The 21,900-nt window shown below is 40.0% G+C and overlaps 1 protein-coding gene across 2 annotated transcripts in view; it reads left to right on the plus strand.

Annotated features, from left to right (window-relative positions):
- The first annotated feature begins 5,466 nt into the window (after positions 1-5,466).
- LOC131721940 (RNA-binding protein FXR1-like) overlaps positions 5,467-21,900 on the plus strand; it is a 37,260-nt gene continuing 20,826 nt past the window's right edge. Inside the window, exons 1-3 of one of the 2 annotated variants that reach the window (XM_059015275.1) lie at positions 5,467-6,004; positions 16,494-16,546; positions 21,324-21,417. In XM_059015275.1, the coding sequence (XP_058871258.1) occupies positions 5,954-6,004; positions 16,494-16,546; positions 21,324-21,417 (198 nt within the window). In that variant the 5' untranslated portion in view covers positions 5,467-5,953. The remainder of the gene's footprint in view (positions 6,005-16,493; positions 16,547-21,323; positions 21,418-21,900) is intronic. The other variant, XM_059015276.1, reaches the window with a different exon arrangement.

A 21,900-nucleotide genomic window follows, 5' to 3' on the forward strand; every position in this document is an offset into this window, starting at 1 on the left:
TAGTTGATAGACATCTGTAGGAAGGTCATTCCACCACTGCGGAGCGAGGTTGGAGAAGGAGCGGGCTCTGGAGGCAGGGGAGCGTAGAGGAGGTACAGCCAGTCTTCTGTGCTGGCGGAGCGGAGAGGTCGAGTGGGGGTGTAGGGAGAGATGAGGGTCTGGAGGTAGCTGGGTGCAGTCTGGTCAAGGCTGTGCTGTATTGGTTAGTTATCTTGGTTTCTGTGCTGTATTGGTTAGTTATCTTGGTTTCTGTGCTGTATTGGTTAGTTATCTTGGTTTCTGTGCTGTGTTGGTTAGTTATCTTGGTTTCTGTGCTGTGTTGGTTAGTTATCTTGGTTTCTGTGCTGTGTTGGTTAGTTATCTTGGTTTCTGTGCTGTGTTGGTTAGTTATCTTGGTTTCTGTGCTGTGTTGGTTAGTTATCATGGTTTCTGTGCTGTGTTGGTTAGTTATCTTGGTTTCTGTGCTGTGTTGGTTAGTTATCTTGGTTTCTGTGCTGTGTTGGTTAGGGTTATCTTGGTTTTTGTGCAGTATTGGTTAGTTATCTTGGTTTTTGTGCTGTATTGGTTAGTTATCTTGGTTTTTGTGCAGTATTGGTTAGGGTTATCTTTGTCAGCTACTATTGAGATTAAGACTTTGTAACACTTTCTCTCTCTCTCTTTCTCTCTGTCTGCAGAGCTGCATAAGAAACTCCGTCAGGACCTACAAAACATGTGCAAAAGAATAATCAACACCAATCCACCAATCCCCATCCCACTAGCCCGGTGAAGGGGCGGGGCTTCCTCCTCTATATATATATATATATAGGAGGTATACTACAATGTTTGTGTGGCTTTGTAATAACTGTTTAAAGCTTCTTTTAAAATTAAACATGTTAAAACTTGTCTAATATATATATATATAATTTTTATTTAGTTCAATGCTTTTCCCCATATTGGTGTGCAGTTTCTGTAGAAATACTTTCTTAAAAAAACTTTCAATGCCAGCGTTTAGAGTAAATGTCTTTGGTTGAAGACATTGTGAAAGGCTGCTCATGAAAACGTTTGTCATTGAATTTATTAAGGGTCTTTAAGTTTCTGAATATGATTTTTTTCAAGGGCTTATAAAATACTGTAATAAATGACTCCCCTTTAAGAATAATGTATTTTGCAGCAGGTTCTTTATTGAAAGATCGTGAAATCTGTAAAGGTGTTGCAGGTTTGCTAATCCGTAGGATCCTTTTCAATGTGTTCTTATATGATGGTGAATAAAATATCTAAATTATGTTCATATAGTTTTTTTGTTTTGTTATGTCTCAATCAGAAAATTCTAGGTGATGCAAAATTTTGGCCATAGCTGTATATAGACAGCCTGGCCAATCTTAGGATCTCTTACTATCGGGTACTCACTTTTTCTGTATTTATATTTCAATTCTTTGTGTTTAATATTTAACTGTTAATCATATCTATGTTAATCTTTTCCTCACAAATGAATATTTTAATATGTATTTTTTTTCAATACAATTTTAAAATAAACCTGACTATTGTCTTTTTTTAAGTTGTGGTACCTCTCACTGCCAGTCTGTATTTCCACTGAAGATTTTTTGGGAAGGGTATAGTTAGCACACTGTGGTCCCATTCCACCAATGACAGCAGTGCACTTCAAACCACACCCCCAGCACCCCTAGCTGCTGCGCCCCTGGAGGAACTTATTGAAAAAAAAAAAATTCAGCCTGTAATTCAAGACAGCATTGCAAGGTTGCAACACAGTTTCTCAAACTGATCAGGTCATGAAATCTCTGCGTATTTTAAAAGAGATCAAAGTGGTAACCAATATATTTAACTTTAATATTGGAAAACCATGCTGTATATGCTATACGTTTTACCTAAAAAAAAATATTAACAGAAGAAGAATGAGGAGGAGGAGGAGGAGAAGATGATGATCTGGAATCAGAAACACATAATTTAAAATATCTTCTTGTTGAAAAATAGACGTGTGTTTTACATATAGTTTTATCATGGAACTGCCCCCTGGTGGTGACAAAGCAATGTTACAGAATCTGTTTCTCTGTTTTTAGACTGGCGCTGGTTCTTACTAATATAAAGACACTTGGGTAGATCTATCCTAGATGACGTAGGTCCATGACAGGCAGCTAAAACTGACGAGCTGACATCATGGTCAAAGCAGCACAAACTTATCAAAAAACAGAACACTGCATTTGGATTATTATCACACTCTGGTTAATAGCGCATCAGCCATTCAACTAATTTCCACGCCTCTTAATATCACTTTGGAAAAAGTTCCCGTGTCAGTAAGTTGCTGTACATTATTGAAATATTTAGACATATAAAGAAGCCCAGTCGAGCCCACAGAACAACGTTTACCACGTTCTTATTAATATTACAATGTGTTGTACAGTATAGTAGACGGTAGATTGAAAATACATTTTGTAATCAGTGCAACAGGACTATGTTTCGAGTTACACAGCAAAACATGCTTATTTGGTCTCTGTACAAAATCAGTTTCAGACTGAGATTACACGACCGCACCCCCTGGTGGTCAAACCACCTCACTTCAGAAATTCGAGATTTAAAAGGATTTTGCAGAATTGCAATATGCACAACGTGTAAGCACAATGCATCCATCAGCAGCAGATCCAGTTCAATTGGGACAGTCTGTGTCTGTCGAGAGTCCAATGAGAAGGACGAGAGGCGGGTTTTAAATCGACGTGTAGGCAGAGCGTGAGTGCTGTGAATATATTATACTGTCAGGGAAATATTGAATTCACTAATATATAACAAATATACAGACTTGTGATGCATTCAGGTTTGTGCGTAATGAATGCAGATTGGATTGTAGACTGCAGGGTGATACTGGGAACGAGATGAGTTTTACACACTGGTTTCATGGGGCAGCTGGAAATGTGGCAGTATTGCAGTTGCTTCACCAGATTGCAACCATTAACCTATCCCCGAGCAACACACTGCACTAGAAATACCATACAGATAAATGTAGTATTCCTTACATCCACTAGAGGGCAGAGTGTTGCAGGGGGGGACAAGTAAGTCATGATTTTGAGAGCTCTGTTGAGACACCAAGGTAATAAGATCACGCTGTGTATGCTGTGTATGCTTCCTGAAATTATCTGCAGCCCGCAGAGTGGGGAGTGGGTACTAAAATGATGCTTTCATTTTTCACACTCCATAGCTGACAAACTAAGTTGGTTTTGGAAGTCATTGTGGAAAACCTTTGACTTTTGACCTCCAGGTCAAGGTCATAGAATGCCCAGCTGATACTCTGTTTTTGAGTTTTTCATGACAGAAGTAGAACTTATGATCGGTAGAACTTTTAATTTTAATATATATATATTTTTTAGAATTAAACAGCTAGGTAGGAACTTGGTTCTTATTACATTTGAAGTAAATCTGTTAATCATAAATAAGCCAAAATAGTCTCTGTTTCCGCCTCTCTCAAAGTACCATTGACCAAGAACCACAACCACAGACCCAACAATGATCTGCGAAGGATTCACATGTACTGGACAGGTGTTCATTGTGCAACACTTAGTATTATTATTTGGTAGATGTTGGGGTTTATATGTCACTTTTGCCAAAATACAATCACTTTTTTGAATATGGCTAATTACTGAAGATTTGTGAGACAACTTTACCAAAATGAAACTAAGACGAAAAAATTGCAAGAAAAAGCAATTGAAGAGCTTTTGTGGTAAATTGATGTTTATCAGATTTAACTTTTATGTACAAAATCCATTTAATATTTGTTTTTCATTGATTGCATACATGTGTTTATATAATATGCCTAATAATTCTAGGAGGACTGTAACATTTTGATATCTGTATTATTATTATTATTATTATTATTATTATTATTATTATTATTATTATTGATACAGAGTGTTTTATGGTCAATTCTCAATCTTGGTGCACTGATAATATACAACGTAGTTGACTGTACAGTAAAATACATTGAAATAAGGATATATATATATATATATATATATATATATATATATATATATATATAATGATTTCCATTACACGAGAGTAGATGTTAAAACTTCATGCTGATTTGAACTCGGCTCTCGCCAAGATAAGCACCAGCTAAGACGTAGCTTTACAGTAAACTAATGTGATCCGTCTGTGTCTCCATCCATTTGCGTTTCCTTCCATCTGATGATGTAGATATCCTTCTGTCTGGTGTTGATGGCTGAAGTGTAATGCTGTAAATGTAGTGCTGGGACTAATATCAATTTCTCTTTTTTTACATGTATTCGAATGGAGAAAAAATGTCTGTCAGTCAGAAATTACATAGTTGACAAAAATGAGAAATACATATCACAACCTGTTTAGCCTTGCACCAATTTACCACTTTGTCAAACACTGGCAACAGTTTCTAAAAAATAGCACTGTGTGGGATTTAGATAGATAGATAGATAGATATTTATATAGATAGATAGATAGATAGATAGATAGATAGATAGAGATAGATAGATAGATAGATAGATAGATAGATAGATAGATAGATATGATTTAAATGCAGAGCCTGCTTTGACCTTCCCCTCCACTTTCTCAGCTGTGATTGACACCGGCAGGTCTCAGGACCCTAGGAGGTGATCGTCCAGCTGTCCCCTCATCCTATTTATATCACCTGCTCTCCTCACACCAGCTAGGAGCAAGAGTCACAACTGTGAATCCCACAACGCCATGAGGTTATTACAACTGTGCAACACACCCTGTCAAAAAAAAAAAAACACAGGGGAAGAAAAGAGGAAAGAAAGAAAGAAAGAAAGAAAGAAAGAAAGAAAGAAAGAAATGTAATGTTTAACCTTTTTATCAAAAATTTAAAAAGGGGACATTTTTCACTGCTGCACCTGACCTGCGTGGCTTACTTTTCAATCACAAATTAGATGAAAATAAAGCATAACCAATACGTAGGCAAATTCTTAGCGTAATATGAAGGTTAAAAGAAGTATGAATTATAAATAAAATAAATGAATGGACTAAAATGGCATTAACGACTCAAGTTTAGGCGGAGACAGCGCAGCAGAAGAAACGTGACTGACAGCAAAATAAACCAAAACATCCTTGCAGTTTTATGACTGTCACCATATGCATCCAATAGAAAAGCATACTAGGCGGGACTAAGAATAAAAATACGGCGGGACTGGCCAATAGTTACTACAGGGGTCCGGGGTTCTGGTTTAGGAGGCGTGTCTCAATCGAGATGACGGACACATCGGAGGCGAGCCAATAGGCATTGCTAATTCTTTATTTGGGCGGGGTCGAAGTTATCATGCAGGCCAGGTGGGCGTAAGCCTCCAAATTTCGATTCAGGTTGACAGCCAGCGCAGCCAGCCAATCGCGAAAAAGGTCTTGAATGAACGGCGGGGCGATTAGCCAATTGAAGACCGGCATTGCGGTGTTGGGCGGGTTTTTCTGGCGGGGATTCTCTCCTGCTGAAGGGGGGGGGGGGGTCCCCGGGTCAGTTAGTGCGAGTCTCTAGCGTGCGGCTCAGCAGGGGCATTAACAGCTACAGGACCGGTGTTACAATTAAAAGAAACCGATTCCAAAAATTAAGGAGTCACAACCCGTTTATTATTTACTGCCGCAAACAGAGCTTTGGAGAAGGGTTTCCGGTCCTTTTTTATTTTATTACAGTTTATATAAAAAAAAAATACATGTCCTTTAATAACGACTGCTGGAGCATTAGTCCTAACAACGAGGTGGAAGCGCCGCTTTCCGGTGGTCGTGTAGCTGTGCGTTTCCTTTCATAATAAAGCGGCCGGGCGGAGAAGCGTTTTAAGCGGTGGCTACAGCGGCGCCTTCCCCAGCGACACTGGAAGTCCGCAAGCGACCCAACAGCAGCGGCGGCGGGCCGGCTAAGCTGGGGGTGCCCCCCGACACAGACGGAGCCGGGGCGGTCAGGGAACTGCAGAGGAGCAGAGAGGCGGCGAACATGGACGGACTCACAGTGGAGGTCCGCGGGTCCAACGGGGCCTTTTATAAGGTGAGGAAAGCGGAGGGTCTGTATTTTTTTTTGTCACTCTTTCCAATATTTGGTGTCCTGGACAAGCGAAAATAGCAATGGAAGGCCCATGCTGTGTTTTTTTATACATTGCGGGATGGGACTCGTTGCACTTTTATTGCCCTGCAGAAACCTGGGCGTTATAAATAATGCTCCTGTTTGTTGTAAACAATGCGAAATGTGGCACTCGCTAACCGGGCCTCTGTTACTGACAGTTTCAGCGAAATTAAAATATGTCGTTTATGACCACAGAGGAACTGTGTGGTTGTCAGCAGTCTTGATTTTAGTGTGTTGTTTTTGAAACGCAATCGATAACTCGGCGAAACCTGGAAATGCAGTCGATTTAAAATGAATTGTGACGGGTCAGGTGTCCACCATTTGAAAGACGATGTTTTTTTGTTTTTTTTATCACAAAATGCGATACTTTCTGTTACTGCAATACAATAGAAATTACTGGGTCGCCTTTAGTTTATCCATCTTATCTGTTGTATTGCATTACAGTGAAATAACTCCGTGGAAGGTTTAGACAGACCTTTAACGACCACACAAGGACTGTACGGTATAGATGGCTTTATTTAGTGATTTTTAACACGGTAGTGTACTGATAGTAGACCGATCCTATAAATACTCAGTATATTTTTAGTGTAGTGTTTCGGCATGTTTTCCCCAGCCCACCAATAATATAATATTGTATGCTATTGTAAGCTACTGCTCCCCAGCAGTATTTTGATCTGCATCAAACACATTTAGAGAGGTTTCTTAGTAACCCTCCCAGTCCCTCTGCTCTGACCACTAGAGCCTCCCTCCCTCCCTCCCAGTCCCTGGGCTCAACACTAGAGCCACACTGCTTCCCTTCCTCCCAGTCCCTGGGCTCAACACTAGAGCCACACTGCTTCCCTCCCTCCCTCCCTCCCAGTCCCTGTGCTCAACACTAGAGCCACACTGCTTCCCTCCCTCCCAGTCCCTGGGCTCAACACTGCTTCCCTCCCTCCCTCCCTCCCAGTCCCTGAGCTCAACACTGCTTCCCTCCCTCCCTCCCAGTCCCTGAGCTCAACACTGCTTCCCTCCCTCCCTCCCTCCCAGTCCCTGAGCTCAACACTGCTTCCCTCCCTCCCAGTCCCTGAGCTCAACACTGCTTCCCTCGCTCCCTCCCAGTCCCTGGGCTCAACACTGCAGCCACACTGCTTCCCTCCCTCCCTTCCAGTCCCTGGGATCAACACTGCAGCCACACTGCTTCCCTCCCTCCCAGACCCTCACCTCTCAACACTAGAGCCACACTGCCTCCTTCTTCTCAGTCTCTCAGCTCTAACCACTAGAGCCACACTGCTTCCCTCTCTCCCAGTCCCTCCTCAGCTCCACTAGAGCCACACTGCTTCCCTCCCTCCCAGTCCCTCCTCAGCTCTAACCACTAGAGCCACACTGCTTCCCTCTCTCCCAGTCCCTCGGCTCAACACTAGAGCCACACTGCTTCCCTCCCTCCCAGTCCCTCCTCAGCTCTAACCACTAGAGCCACACTGCTTCCCTCCCTCCCAGTCCCTCGGCTCTAAGCACTAGAGCCACACTTACATTTGTACACACTGTTTACATCCAATTGAGCTTATCCAATTGTGAAAGAACTTGGTTAGGTCATTCTTTAGCACAAGAAATTGTGATCTTTGCAGGGTGTTCTGTAACACTTTTGGGCTGCAACTCGACATGAAAAGTATGCCATTAAGTAACACTTGTATTGAGGGGTTTGATCAATGTTTCCATCAGTTAGAAACCCACATTAGCCCTGCTGCTGCTGCATCCAGTCCTGGGGTTCAGAACTCCCTCAATGAAGTATATTAATGAAATGATCAGGAGGGGTTTTTTTTTTTATAAAAATACATTGTTCCTTCCTCATTGCTGTGTGAGCAGCTCCTATTAGTAACCCTGCAGGCTAAGGTGTGAGGTATTAATGCTGTGGAGGCTGATCTGCCATTTGAACAGCGCTGTGCAAGACTGGAGCTATCAGTAACTTTATGAAGTGATCACCATGACCTGCATCTGCTGCACACACATGTCGTTGAGATGATTCCACCACAGATGAGGATTTATAATCGACAGTGAATACGGAAGAGAGTAGTTTCACCACATCAGATTAACAGTGGATGGTTTTGTGGCAAACTTTGCCTTTTATGGTCTTGTTCAACATGAATGCAGCGTTCTCAAAGTGTGCAGTTCAAGTAAAGAATACAAGAATGGGGTGGAGAATGAAACTAATTACTTAAACTTCTAAATTTACTTATTTCCAAATTATATATATATATATATATATATATATATATATATATATATATATATATATATATTAAAAGTGTTTGTTTAAATGCATTGCAGCTAATGGATCATTCCAGGTCAAGTGGACCAAATTGGGAAGTGCGTTGGAGGAAGTAGTGGCGAGAGAGGTGTTGCGTGCATGAAAAAGAACTAAATCCTGCAGCCCCACAAGGGAGGGGGACCTTTTGAGGGAACTAGATCAATCATTTTAATTGGCTTTCCAACATTAAGATAATTCGTTGAGGCTATGGGTGTTGCTAGTTTAGAGTTGAAGTGTTAAACTCTTAAACGTGCAGGTCCGCTTGTTTGCCTTAATGTCTCCGTGGTAGTAAGCGTTCGGTGTAGGCCAATTTTATTTCAGATTTAATATTCAGTCTCTTGTGGTGCTGCACACAAACTTACACACACATAGTGACTTATAGCTTTGATTGGTTAGAAACATCGACAGTGTGTTCAAGTTTAAATTTTATAATAATCATTCAGAAAAGCCCTAGGTGACGTTGGAATGCAACCCCTATTACTCTCTACTCTAGAGCTAAACCATTTTCCCTTGAGCTAGTGACTTTTGAGGACTGACTTGGGAGGTTCTGAATGAATGAACAGCCCCATCTGTCTCTCTCTCTGTGCTACCCCTGCCCCTCTCTCTTAGCCCCAAATAAGGAGCTGCCACACTGCCCTGAGGCTTGTGGTATTCACACCCCTTGATAACTAGTCCTGCCTCTGCTCTGTACAGTGATTGACGAGGAACAGATTGAGATAGGGAGAGAGGGGGGGTGAAATCATGTTCTCTATGTCAAACATGCCAGTCATTTTCCATTGCCAATCGCAAGTAAATCAAATTGCACAGTATTCCCTATATATGTTATAGAATAATTTGTATGGGAAATCACATGGCTGTTGCATCATGTCTGATGTCTGGTTGTGGTTTTTCTCAGAAATGTGGGGCTGCATAGTTTTTTGAGGTTATTCCTGTTTAATAATTAAATGACTAGAATACGAAGCCTACACGTTTTCTTCAAAGCCGCAGTCTCTGTTGTATAAATCTAGGTTTCAAAATTCAAACCCACTGTGTTCAAGATCATGTGTTTTACATGTTAAAGGTCTGAGAAAAGCCCCAGATGAAATGAATTGCATATTCCCATAAGGATTAGTCACCAGCACAGTGACATTACAACTACCTGGAGAACGGAAGAAGAAATCGCTCAGAATAAGCCTACACTGAATTTGATACACATGGAGGGGGGGAGGATAATTTGCGTAGTGTTAATAAACCTCCAGTGGTAGTTCCATTAAAGGTGAAACAATACGACGTGTTTTTTTTTTTTTTTAGAGTGATTTTTGCTGTTTAGTTTTGTGATGCCTGCAGTTTAAATGACACGCTCTTTCAGCTCTGTCCAGCCCATCTAAGGCAGATGACATAAAAAGCAAAGCAACAGCTAAAACACACTGGCCGGTTACAAAACCAAGTATTAGATCAGCATTTGGAAGAACAGCACCTACAGTATTTTCACTTTTAATATTGAGAACTGGAGGAGTCTGTTCCTCCCTTCCAAACGCACCGTCCATTTCTCACACCCTGTCCAGAACCTTCTCTGCTCCATTTGTAGGCTTACGGATCAATTTTCCATTCTGGGGACTAGTAAGTCTTTTTATTTATTTTTTTCCCCCATGCTTTTTATCAGTTTATTGATAATTAAACCTGGCAATTGAACATACATATAATGTTGATACTTAAAATTAAGTAAAAGCAGTGTGGAGTAGTGGTTAGGGCTCTGGACTCCTGACCGGAGGGTCGTGGGTTCAATCCCAGGTGGGGGACACTGCTGCTGTACCCTTGAGCAAGGTACTTTACCTAGATTGCTCCAGTAAAAACCCAACTGTATAAATGGGGAATTGTATGTAAAAATAATTTGTAAAAAATAATGTAATTGTATGTAAAAATAATGTGGTATCTTGTAACAATTGCAAGTCGCCCTGGATAAATAATAAAAATAATTATTTTTTTCATTTAAAGCCAAGATTTTCAATCAGACTGTAATAGTAAACACCTGAAGACACTTCAGACGTAATGTTTGTAAGCATCACTTGGCTCATTGCTGGCATTAAAATAAGCAGGAAAACTTATCTTACAACAGTTCAGAAAATAAAATCCAACACTGTTGTGTGGGAATCATTGACAGCCTTCCAGTGACGCTGTAGTTCAGTCCACAAACGAAGGTTATTTTAAAAAGACCTGTTCAGCTTATTGCTGGCATTACAATAACAATATTAAACAGTTTAGTGACAGTCCAGCAGTGTCATGTGAGAGTAATCCTATTTGCAGGACTCCACCAACGAAGTTTAGGGTTTTACTGGCATTACAGTAACCAGGATAAAATATGAAACACTTTGATAAAAAAAAAGGCATGTTGACGGACTCGTTGCTCTAAACCGGTTCACTGCTGCGTGTCACCGGATTGTCATTTAAATAGCACCCTTTAATTAATCCTCCCAATTGTTTCTTTGCCAAGTCTGCCTTATTTGCAGAGATGTCTCCAGACAGAATGTCTTTATGAAACAGTGTGTAGTGTAGCGACTACATCCTTTACATAGTAAAGCCATCAATTACCTTTAAGGTAGAGCTAGAAAAATAGCTTTGAGCTTGTTTCTTCATCGTCAGATAATATAATTAAAATTAGAAACTGTCATGGTTTAACATTGATAATTATAGCTTTAAATGCAGGTAGAGTGAAAAGAAATAAACTAGACAATAATTAAATATGCAATTTAATTTAGCTTACTCTGGGAAAGCCCCTCCTCCTTGGAGCTGAGTTTTTCAGCTTTGAAGAATGTAGTGCTTTTGCATTTTGCTGTCTTTTTGCTTTCTTGTTCTCTACGTCAGGGTTTCCCAGTCGTGGTCCTGGGGGACCCCCTGTGTCTTCTGATTTTCATTCCAACCGAGTTCTCAATTACTTAATTGAACCCTTAATGGACTATTTAGATCTTTTTTAATTGTTTTCAGCTTTTAAGCAGTTGGAGATTAAGTTGACTCTACAATTTTATCAGCAACTTGAAATCGGCAACTTTGGAAGAGCTGAGAACAATTAAAAAGGTCTAATTAAGCACATTATTACATTAGTCGTTCAGTTAAGGGTCTAGTTCAGTAATTGAGAGCTCAGTTGGAATGAAAACCAGCAGACACAGGGGGGTCCTCAGGACCAGGGTTGGGAAACCCTGCTCTATGTGTTTGACTGGCAATATGATCTTAATGGTATTGACTCGTACATGATCAATCGAATGACAGCAACATTTGCAGAATTGCATCCTATCATCCTCCTATAGATTATCAGAAAATGTTTTAGCTCTGTCTTTTGCTGAAACAACCTGGCTGCAGCCGCCAGGATGAGTTTCAGCAGAGACGCGTGAGAAGTCACATGATGAATTAACTCAACATGGCGGGGTTGTAGTGCAAAAAAAACACCAGAAAACTGGAATTGCGAGATGAAAAAGGCAACACTACAAAATTCAATTTCCAAAATGCCTAATTCCATTCCCAATGCCTAATTCCGCGATTCCAAGATCTCGGAAAATCAGTAGCCCTACATTTCCATTAAACTCATACTCAATAGTGCTGAATTTAGTAATGCTAAAAGAAACTTACATTTTTTAACTAGAAATGTTTGTCATTGAATTTAAGTTTCTTCCATTTAGTATTGCAAAGTTGTCATTAAACTCCAGAGGTGTAGCTGCTACAAGCCCACACGCTCTGCAATGGGGATGCAAGTCCGTTATGATCGGTTTCGTTGTTTATCAATTCTTTGTGTTTTTGACGTCAAATTGGTTTTCAGTAAAAAAAAAAAAGATATGAAAGATTAAAACCGAACTGCCTTTGTGCAGCCAAGGGAATGGAACATACCATTCTTAAACAAAACAGCCCTAGACATCTGAACACCCAGATTAAGTATGAAGCCACGGTTATCCCTCCTGAGGGCAATCGGGTAAGTCTTGTCATAACATTTGATTTATGTTACCATAAAAAATAAAGGGATGTTAATATGAACCGTCTACACGCAGCGAATTGTGCAATGAACTGCTGAAAACGTCACTGGCTTAGTGATGAGACTGCCAATGCTATTTCATTGTACAAGTTCGGTGTTATCTTTTATCGGTATCAATTGGTTTGGACTTTTATGCAGATGTCGGTTTTGGTTCGGTTTTGGTCTAGGAAAATCATCACCGTTGCATCCCAAATCTACATCAAAGCTACCTGGATGCAAGAGTCATAGATTTGTACAGAATCTGAAATATTTGCACATCTGTAATGAACATAAAAAGAATCAAAGTTTCTCACAATAAAAAGACCAGTAATGTAAGATAATATCTAAGAAAATGGATTGGTTAGCAACTTAGCACTCAAGTGCTTGGTTTAGCCCGTTTCACTATGCAGTAGTCCATTGGAAAAATGAGCAGTCAGATTTTGAAGAAAAAAAAAAATCACACACACATTTATAGTGCTCAGTTTATTTTAAATGTATAAATCATTGTGCTGAAATAACATTACATTATGTAAAAATATAACTCATACAAGATGGTAGCAAAATCAAACCAATACCTAGAGCACTTTCTTTTTACTTTATCCTGCAGGCTACTGGTAACACAAAATAAATCATGCTGCTGCATTCCCTGTGCACATTACTGTACAATGCAGAAATAGTAAAATATTATTTTAAATTGAAACTAAATTCATTTAGCTCATTTTCATGTACCGAAGCCTTGACACAAAATAGAGATCATGGTGCTGCATTAACACATTATGATACTATACACTGCACACACTTTTAACAGAAATAATCAATCATTTTTGAAGTTACATAGACAATTTTAGTGAATGTGTGGCTGTAAGTTATTATCTATTTCTTAGCAGATGCCCCTTATCCATGGCAACTTACAATTGTTACAAGATATCACGTTATTTTTTTACATACAATCACCCTTTTATACAGTTGCGATTTTACTGGAGCAATCTAGGTAAAGTACCTTGCTCAAGGGTACAGCAGCAGTGTCCCCCACCTGGGATTGAACCCACGAACCTCCGGTCAAGAGTCCAGAGCCCTAACCACTACTCCACACTGCTACCCACTGTAAAACACATAGCCAACCTGCTACTTTTGTTATCTGTTGGTGTGAGGCAGACTGCGTTTCGAACCAGGAGTCCAGCAGTATTTCTGAATGCTTTGCACCCTTTTCAAAATGTTTGCTCGCTGTTAGTTTAATTGTTTAACCGGAGGGTCCGGTAGTTAGATATATTTATAGAATAAGGGAGAGTGTATGAAGTCACGTCACAAAGACACCAGGAACGGCAACTCGGAGCAAACAATTTATTAATATAGTTAATTAAAACAGAGCAGTTAGCAATCTTAAACCTTACCAATAGACCAATTAAACTAGATTAATTATTCTCTGCGAAATAGGAAACACAAGGGGGCAGACACACCCACTGCAAATCCCGTGGAGTCTGAAAATAACTCATTAGTGAACACAAATCACACTACAATCAAATAGTAATAAAATACAATACATTAACTACAGCAAGGTAGCGCAAAGAAAACTATAAACAGATAAATCAAATCATTAATAGTAACCCAAAATAGACAATAACCATATAACACAGCAAAATCAAATGCACAAAATAGGAGGCTGTGTGGTCCAGTGGTTAAAGAAAAGGGCTTGTAACCAGGAGGTCCCCGGTTCAAATCCCACCTCAGCCACTGACTCATTGTGTGACCCTGAGCAAGTCACTTCACCTCCTTGTGCTCCGTCTTTCGGGTGAGATGTAATTGTAAGTGACTCTGCAGCTGATGCATAGTTCACACACCCTAGTCTCTGTAAGTCGCCTTGGATAAAGGCGTCTGCTAAATAAACAAATAATAATAATAATAATCTCTGAGTGAGATTTTATCCCCTCTTTTACTCGTGTTCCCCCCCCCCCCCCCCCCCCCCGTGTCTCTTTGGATCACGCAGTTCAGCTAGTGTCACACTTATTTGATTATTGTGGAGGGGCATGCATTGTGTCCGGCAGATCTGAACGCATGGTGTCTGTGTTAGTGAGGGACTCGAGTGCAGTACTGCCTTTCCTAGTCACCAGACTAGTGTACAGTATTCTAGGTGGGTTGTTTATATATATTTTGTTTTACCGTGAAATGTTTTAGTTTGAGGTGTATCCATACCGTTGGTTAACTACAGTGATGCGTGTTGTGGTTTTGCATCACAATACAACCGATACGTGCCTGTATTACAATATGTCATGTAAAGAAAGTATCAAGATTCATCCATATACAGTGACCCCTAGGTTTTGTGTCTACTCTTTTACTCCTCAAAGGTCCTCAATTCTTCCTGTGCTATTTCATCTTGACCGGTGCCTGTTTAATGAGCTGACCCTGGTCTGGAGTAAATCGTGGGCTTCAGCAGCTGACTCACCTGCTTGCACAGTGAAGCAGGGCGGTCTTGATTGAGTTGCGAGCAGCTGCAGGGAAGCAGGAACACCACGTCACCTTCATGCAGACACCAGTGCAGGGAGCATGGCCCTCCAGAATCAGTGCAGCCTGTTACCTGTGTTTATTATAAGTCATGTATGAGAAGGAAGAGATTCCAGTATAGCTGTCATCCCATGCTTGGAGCATACACCACAATTAAAAAAAAAAAAAAAATTATAAATACTAATCCACCGAGTTACTGTAATACCCCATGTGCAGCTGTCTCATTATAACAGGATTAATTTCGCACAGTTTGAGCAGACAGAACCCACACTGCACAAGATGACATCTCTTAGAATAAGAAACACCCTACACATGATGTACCAACTTCTGGTATTTTGCGTTTTGTAGCTCCATAGTTCGAAAACATTTAAGTGGGTACAAACGCAGAGCAAAACCATTTTTTTTTCAACAATTGGCCTTCATATGTGTTCTAGGTAAATGTATGCCTATGAATTTATTATTATTATTTATTTCTTAGCAGACACCCTTATCCAGGGCGACTTACAGTCGTAAACAAAAATACATTTCAAAATTTATGTAAGTAAAATATCAAGACACATATTCAGTGTCTTCCAAATACAGTAACGCTTTTTGCTTGCATCTCTTCCTTTCAGATATCATCAAATTATTTCTGTGCACATTTATCTTTTGTATTGATTGTACTATGCACTTCTTTATAGGGCTGAAACAGCTAGTTGATTGGAGGGGTAGTCCAGTTTGCAAAATCAGTAGTTGACTAGTCGACTGTTTTTGTATACCCTTCCAAAGCCATGCCACAGAGCTGTGTTGCAGTGATCTCCTGCGTCGCTGCCCCTTTCCCACTGCTGTCCTGTTGCAATTTAGCACAGTGTAGTGCGATTTTTAAACTTGGAGAAGTCACTGTTGGTAAACATTCTTTTTAATCCTCCACAGATTAAACAGATTCTGAGATGACAGTCCTCTTAAACAGTGTGTCGTCTCTGAGCTGCACTGTCCCTTTCCATGCTCGCTGTTACTTTGACTCTTAAGACAAAAGGTTAGCTGGTAATAGAAATGTGATTTGTCCTTGTATTTGTTAATTGAGATAAAAATTGGACAGCTAAGCAATGGAGTCGTCTTGCACGATGTATTGGGTGTTCTCCTTGGGGAACCCAAGCCTGCACAGTGTGCACATGTTTGACCGTCGCGTGATCAGCAAGCATATCCTCATCATAAAGGAAATAATGTTCAGTGTTATGTTTGAAAAAAATCTAGGTTTTAGTGGGTGAATTAAAATAAACCCAAAAGCTACTTTTAATTGCTACTGCAGAGAGCACAAAACCAGCATCTGAAGTTATTTCACATATCAAAGTATTTTAACTTCCCTGGCTGTGACAGTTGTACAGTGTCTGTCCAGCTGTCCCAGTTGACACCCTCCCCCCACCGTCTCCTACTTTCTATCCCAAATGCAGTGGGATATAAATAGAAGCTTTCCCTTGTTCTCGGCGCTTGTGAAACCGGAGCCCTTGACAGGTCTGAGTCCTGGCAGTGCCTGAGTGACAGCTGTGTGTCGCTCTCGGGACCATCACGTGTGTCGTGACTAGTGTATCGTAACATTAGTGTACCTTTCCTTACAATGTGCTGCTTATATCTATGTATGTTTCTGACAAGCATTGTTTGTCTTTTTTGTTTTCTAGGGATTTATTAAAGACATCAATGAAGATTCAGTCACAATTGTTTTTGAAAACAAGTAAGTCACTTTCTTTACCTTTGATACAGCATACAGTGAAACCCTGCTATTGTGACAGGTCTAGGAACTAACCAAATGTGACCTTACGACTGGACCCAGATCATAACTTCCTTTACTCTTATCTAGCATTCTCCCAGTTGAAGATCGATTGAAATTTTATATTCTTCAATTTGGAATATGCAGATATTCCTGAAGAAGTAAATGTTGCTGCTACTTCCTGGTATGAAATGACTTCCTGTGCAACAGGAAGTGATATATAGATAATAAAAGGGGGGCTGTGTCCAGAGATGGCCGCCATATTGATTTTGGTTTCCGAATGATAAGACCTAATGTTTTGTGATGTTGGTTCATGTTTGATCATTGGTATGAGAATTGGTAGTCTTATCCTGTAAAACACTGCCCTGTTTTAACCACTGCCCATGTAAAAAAAATAATAAAGTTGATGATTTTTAATGGATATTTCAAAATGAACTGAAATGATTAAAGGGAGATTACAGTATACTGCTGCGTCGCCTGTCTCCTGTCTGTCTGTAGCATGGCAGCTATGGGAGGAAGTGGTCCAACCTAACGCTACAGCTGCAAGCTCTCCAAACCATCTCTGTAAACCTTTAAGCAAGACTTGTCCAGTTTTACTTGAGCACCTTTTAGCCACTTCCCCCAAAGGTGCAGGTTGGGGAGCTTTTATCAGCTGATCAAGCATGGCCAAGCAGCTGTAAGACTTAAAACAAACAGTGTCTGGCATTAGTTTTGATGTGGTGTGGTTTGTTTGTTTTCCTGGTGTCCAGCACTTAAAATCCCCCAGACCCCACCAGAACAGACACACACCAGAAAGAGGGGGAAGTGCCAGAGGTTTAGTGCTGGCCACCTGCCATTCACAGTGTTTGAGTATTCAGTGTGCACGGTTTAGAGGCATGGTCCATCAGTCAATTTAATACATTGACAAACTTACAAACGGTAAGATTCTGGGGATAGAGTTAAGAGACTAACCGCCGTATTTTGTAAATGTTTACTCTCGTCTTTAACTCCCTTTTTTTTAAAGAGGTTAAACACCTGTCTAAGTTTACAACACTAGAACCAAACAACCACGTTATAAATGTCCAGGTGTTTTGGTTTTGCAACATTAACGTGATTTAATAGAAGTTACAGAATGGAGGAAATGCTTTGAAAATATTGCTCTACATTGCAAGTAGTTCTGAAGTTTATTCCAGGTGTAAGACAGACAGACAGACAGACGGGTGAACAGACAGACAGGCACTCCCCCCCTATATCCCCAGAATCTCTCAAACGTAAACTAAATATTGTTCATTCCAGATTTAATGGCAATTGGATATGTGGTTTTCCGAATCTATGGAAACATGCAAGTGTGAAGTATGACGCACCTCCGTTATATCCAAAGCATTTCAACCCAAGCAGTTGTGTTCTAGTGTTTCACAATCAACCTCTTCGTTCCTGGTGACTAATGAAACAGAAGTAGGTCATGCCCAACACACAAGACGGAGATGCTATGTCTAAAGCTATGGCTGCAGATACTGGAGTCAAGGGTGTTTATCTGAGGAGTTGTTCTATGGTTAATGAAGGATCCGTCCAATTCCTTGCTATTTCATGCCTTTCACCTCTGGAGGAGAGTTCGGGTTGAAATGAGATTGGTCAGTGGTCTTAACCATGTCCTCAGACAGTGGACATCTCAAAGCAAGCCACGCACCATCACTCAAGACTGAGTTAGGGTACAAACAATACTTGATAAGCGTCATTTTATCTATGACTTTTTATCTATGTTGCATTCATTGTGCTGAAATTGATAATTAGTGCTGTGATTAACATGGCTTTTCAGGTTTGATTTATTCTTTCAAAATTACAATTTTAAATTGTCTGTAAAACAAATGTATACTGTATTACAGTGAATAACATCTCTCGCTAGTAAAAACCTGGTGGCTCTCCAGCAGTCATTAAAGAAAGGAGAGTTAAACTCTTTCTTGTGCAGTAGTTCATAAACTGTGTTCTGAACGAAAACAAACATTTCACGACTGTTTGTTCAACTATTCGAATATTTATCCCACCATAAAAAAAAAATGCAACCTCCTTCTTCTCTCCTCCATCCCCCAGTTAAAAATGTATTCTCCTTATCTGCTTGGCTCAGACTTTCCGAGAGTGCTTCCCTAAAAATAACCCAGAGAGGGGGAAGGGGGTTCTCTTGAATTCCTTGGAAACCTCTGTCTCTCTGCCAGCCCTACTTCACATTGCAGAGCGCTCCAGCAACATTGTGTACAAACCCCTCAATACTGACCATCAATAATGCAATACCAGTTCTCTTTTATAGGGATTGTACTGCAGCTCAATAGCAGCGCTGTGTAGTGTTCAAATATTCCTTCCTTTTGAATTAGCAGAAAAAGTAGAATTCATAACATGTTGCAGTAAAACAAACTGTTCCATGCAGCAGAATGTGTTCTTTATTTCAGACATAATAAGTCAGTTCCCTTTTGTGTCTCTTTGATAGTCACGTCTAAATTCTGTTGCATGAACATGGTCATTTTCTGGGCCAGTAAAACTTTGTTCTCCACTTCTATTCATTGTATAGGTCTCAATGTGCAGTTTTTCTTTTTTCTTTTTGTTTTTTTATAATATTTTAGAACAGATCTGGTACTACAGTAGGTTAAAATCTATGTTTGCAAGCCATGCTTTCAGTTAATGCTGCACATCCTTGGTCACCTGGAGGCAGGGTTGCCAACTGGCTCCAGAATTTACAGACACTTTAAGCCAGGTCAGGTTTTTTAACTCTCCTCTCCAACCGCAAATTAATTTATTTTATTGAACTTATAACGTGAGTGTAAATTGTGTGATCTGTCACTAAAGGAATGTAATTGTTTTGCTAACTTACTAAAAGCACACAGCTGTTTGGGGGTGAGAATTACTTCCTGTGAGGATCGTTTCCATCAATCAGATCTATACAGCTTGCTGATTTGCTGTATTTGTCTGATTGGGGCGGGACTGTGCGAAGCAGAAATAAGTCTTACATTAATAGAAACTTAACCCTTAACTTGACAGGATTGCACTGTTTTGATATGTGTATTGTTGACCATATAACATTTCAAGTAATAGGATTTTAATACATGTTATGATGCTCTCCGGATAGAATTGCCACCACAATTAAACAATTGAACACATTTATTGAAGCTGCTCATGCAATTTACACTAACGTTACATGTTCAATAAAATCAATTAATTTGCGGTTAGAGGCAAGTTAAAAAACCAACTAGCTACTTACTGTAACATGTGTTTGAGAAAACGTTATTGTTAACTTAAAGGACATTTCTTATTAATAAGGCCCTGTGTAAATTGCGATTTCATAGGCTGAAATTAGCCCAATACTGCGATTTTTACAATATTCTTAAGAAATAAAAATTTCATAATTTTGTATTTCATACAAAATAAATCACATTAACGAAACTGTACAGCTCTGCTGCGTGCTTGTGTGTACTGTTCGCCATGCACATAGTGCTGTGCAGTGATTGTCATGTGACTATATGCAATCTAGATGGGAAATTAAAATACGTACATTAAAGTTTCTCCTGACAGAGGTGTTTGTTTGCTCAAATAACCCTCTGGAAAAATTGGACAACTAAGAGTTACATAGATTCTTCAGACTGAGTGTAGCACATGGTGGAGTGATTCAGCCCAGCTGAGACATGAATACTTGCCTAAAGTTGCCAAGTATCACAAGCAGGAGATTATGGAATTGGTAAAACAGTCTGGTTGCTTGTCAGTGGTCACACTGACGAGTCGACTGATGCCCAAGATCAGTATGGGTTACACATTGTATTGGTTTTGCAAGACCTAAATGGTGAACATGCATCTGACTTACTAGAACTGAACGCTGTCCTTGCAGATACACTTTACCTACAGGCTGTTAATTACAACACCGTTTCACAAGCTATTGTAAAGTGCTTGAATAACTTTTACGTTGATTTTGATGATGTCAGTGCATTTATCTCTATTTGATGTTTAAAAAAAGAATAATAATCTGTACACATCATTTATATAATAGTTCTGTGCACATTCCGCAAAATACGATACTTTACCCGTGACACTGCCGTGAATTAAAGAAAATTTACGCGATTTTCGCAGGGCCGTGCTTACTAAGTCTATCAGAATCTGAGGGCATATAGACATCTATGTCCTTCCTTCTGCAAGTTCCTCCTACATTTTTGTATATCTCTACTGAAGAGCTTAATTGTGATGACATGTAATTAGAATTAGCTTAACACAAGATAATGAGAGTTTCAGGATCTGAGGATGTATGGAGGCATGTGTCAAAACTATTGTTTTTTTTTTTATGTGTGCACACAGCGGTGGTAGAAAGAGTATTAATGTGAGTCAGATAGTTCAGGTAAGAATAGTTCGACTAGTTGACGCTTTAAAAAAAAAAAAAAAAACCAAAAAAATGCTATATGATAATGTCTCTTACCTGTTTGTGCACTATTTAAAAACTGCTTGGAATTTAAGAAATATTTATCAATGTTCTAAAACGTAATTTATTTGTTAATGGATTGTAGCTGCAACTGCTCTGCACACTCCAATTACTCAATCACATTACGTGCGATTACTCGACTACCAGGCTCTCTGAGGTCAACTCGCTTTTCTCTTCCCCTGCTCGGTGCTACCCCTAGTATACAGTGGATGTAGGTCGTGGTGATCTACTTTTCCTGATTTTATAATAATTTTATATTTACAGTGAGTGGTGTTATTACTTCTTGAGATTAACCCTTTGTGTGTTTGACAGCTGGCAGCCTGAGAGACAACTTCCCTTCAGTGATGTGCGACTACCGCCCCCTGCTGACTATAACAAAGATATCATCGAGGGAGAGGAGGTGGAGGTAGGTTACCTTTACCATGAGTGGCTGACATTCATTTCAGTAATGCACCGCGAAAACAAACCTCTCACCATAAGAGTAGAGATTTACCCAGTAAGATTTTGAAAAAGCTTCCCATGTCTCCATTATTAAAGGCAATGCTGCTTGGCGTGCAGGGTGCTGCACACAAGCGAGATTCCAATCCTGTTCATGCTAAGTTTGCCAGTCTTGGCTGGGGACCCAAAGGGGGGAGTTGGCTATTGGTTTAGGGAGGGATACTGGCTGGGGTTAGTTCACCTGATCTTTGTGCTACAGAGACCCCCTACTGGTCAGGCGCCAAATAAGTCCAGACAGAGACTTCCCAGGCTGGGCCTCCAGGGTTCAATAGCTTGTTAACATCCATTGGATTTGGTAAAAAGATTGGTTTGACAGTGTGAACAGAGGTTGCCCGTTGATCTCCATCTATACGGCAGCTTTAGATTCCCCATCAAAGAAACAATAATAATA

The sequence above is a fragment of the Acipenser ruthenus genome, chromosome 50, assembly GCF_902713425.1.
Source record: "Acipenser ruthenus chromosome 50, fAciRut3.2 maternal haplotype, whole genome shotgun sequence".
NCBI lineage: Eukaryota > Metazoa > Chordata > Actinopteri > Acipenseriformes > Acipenseridae > Acipenser > Acipenser ruthenus.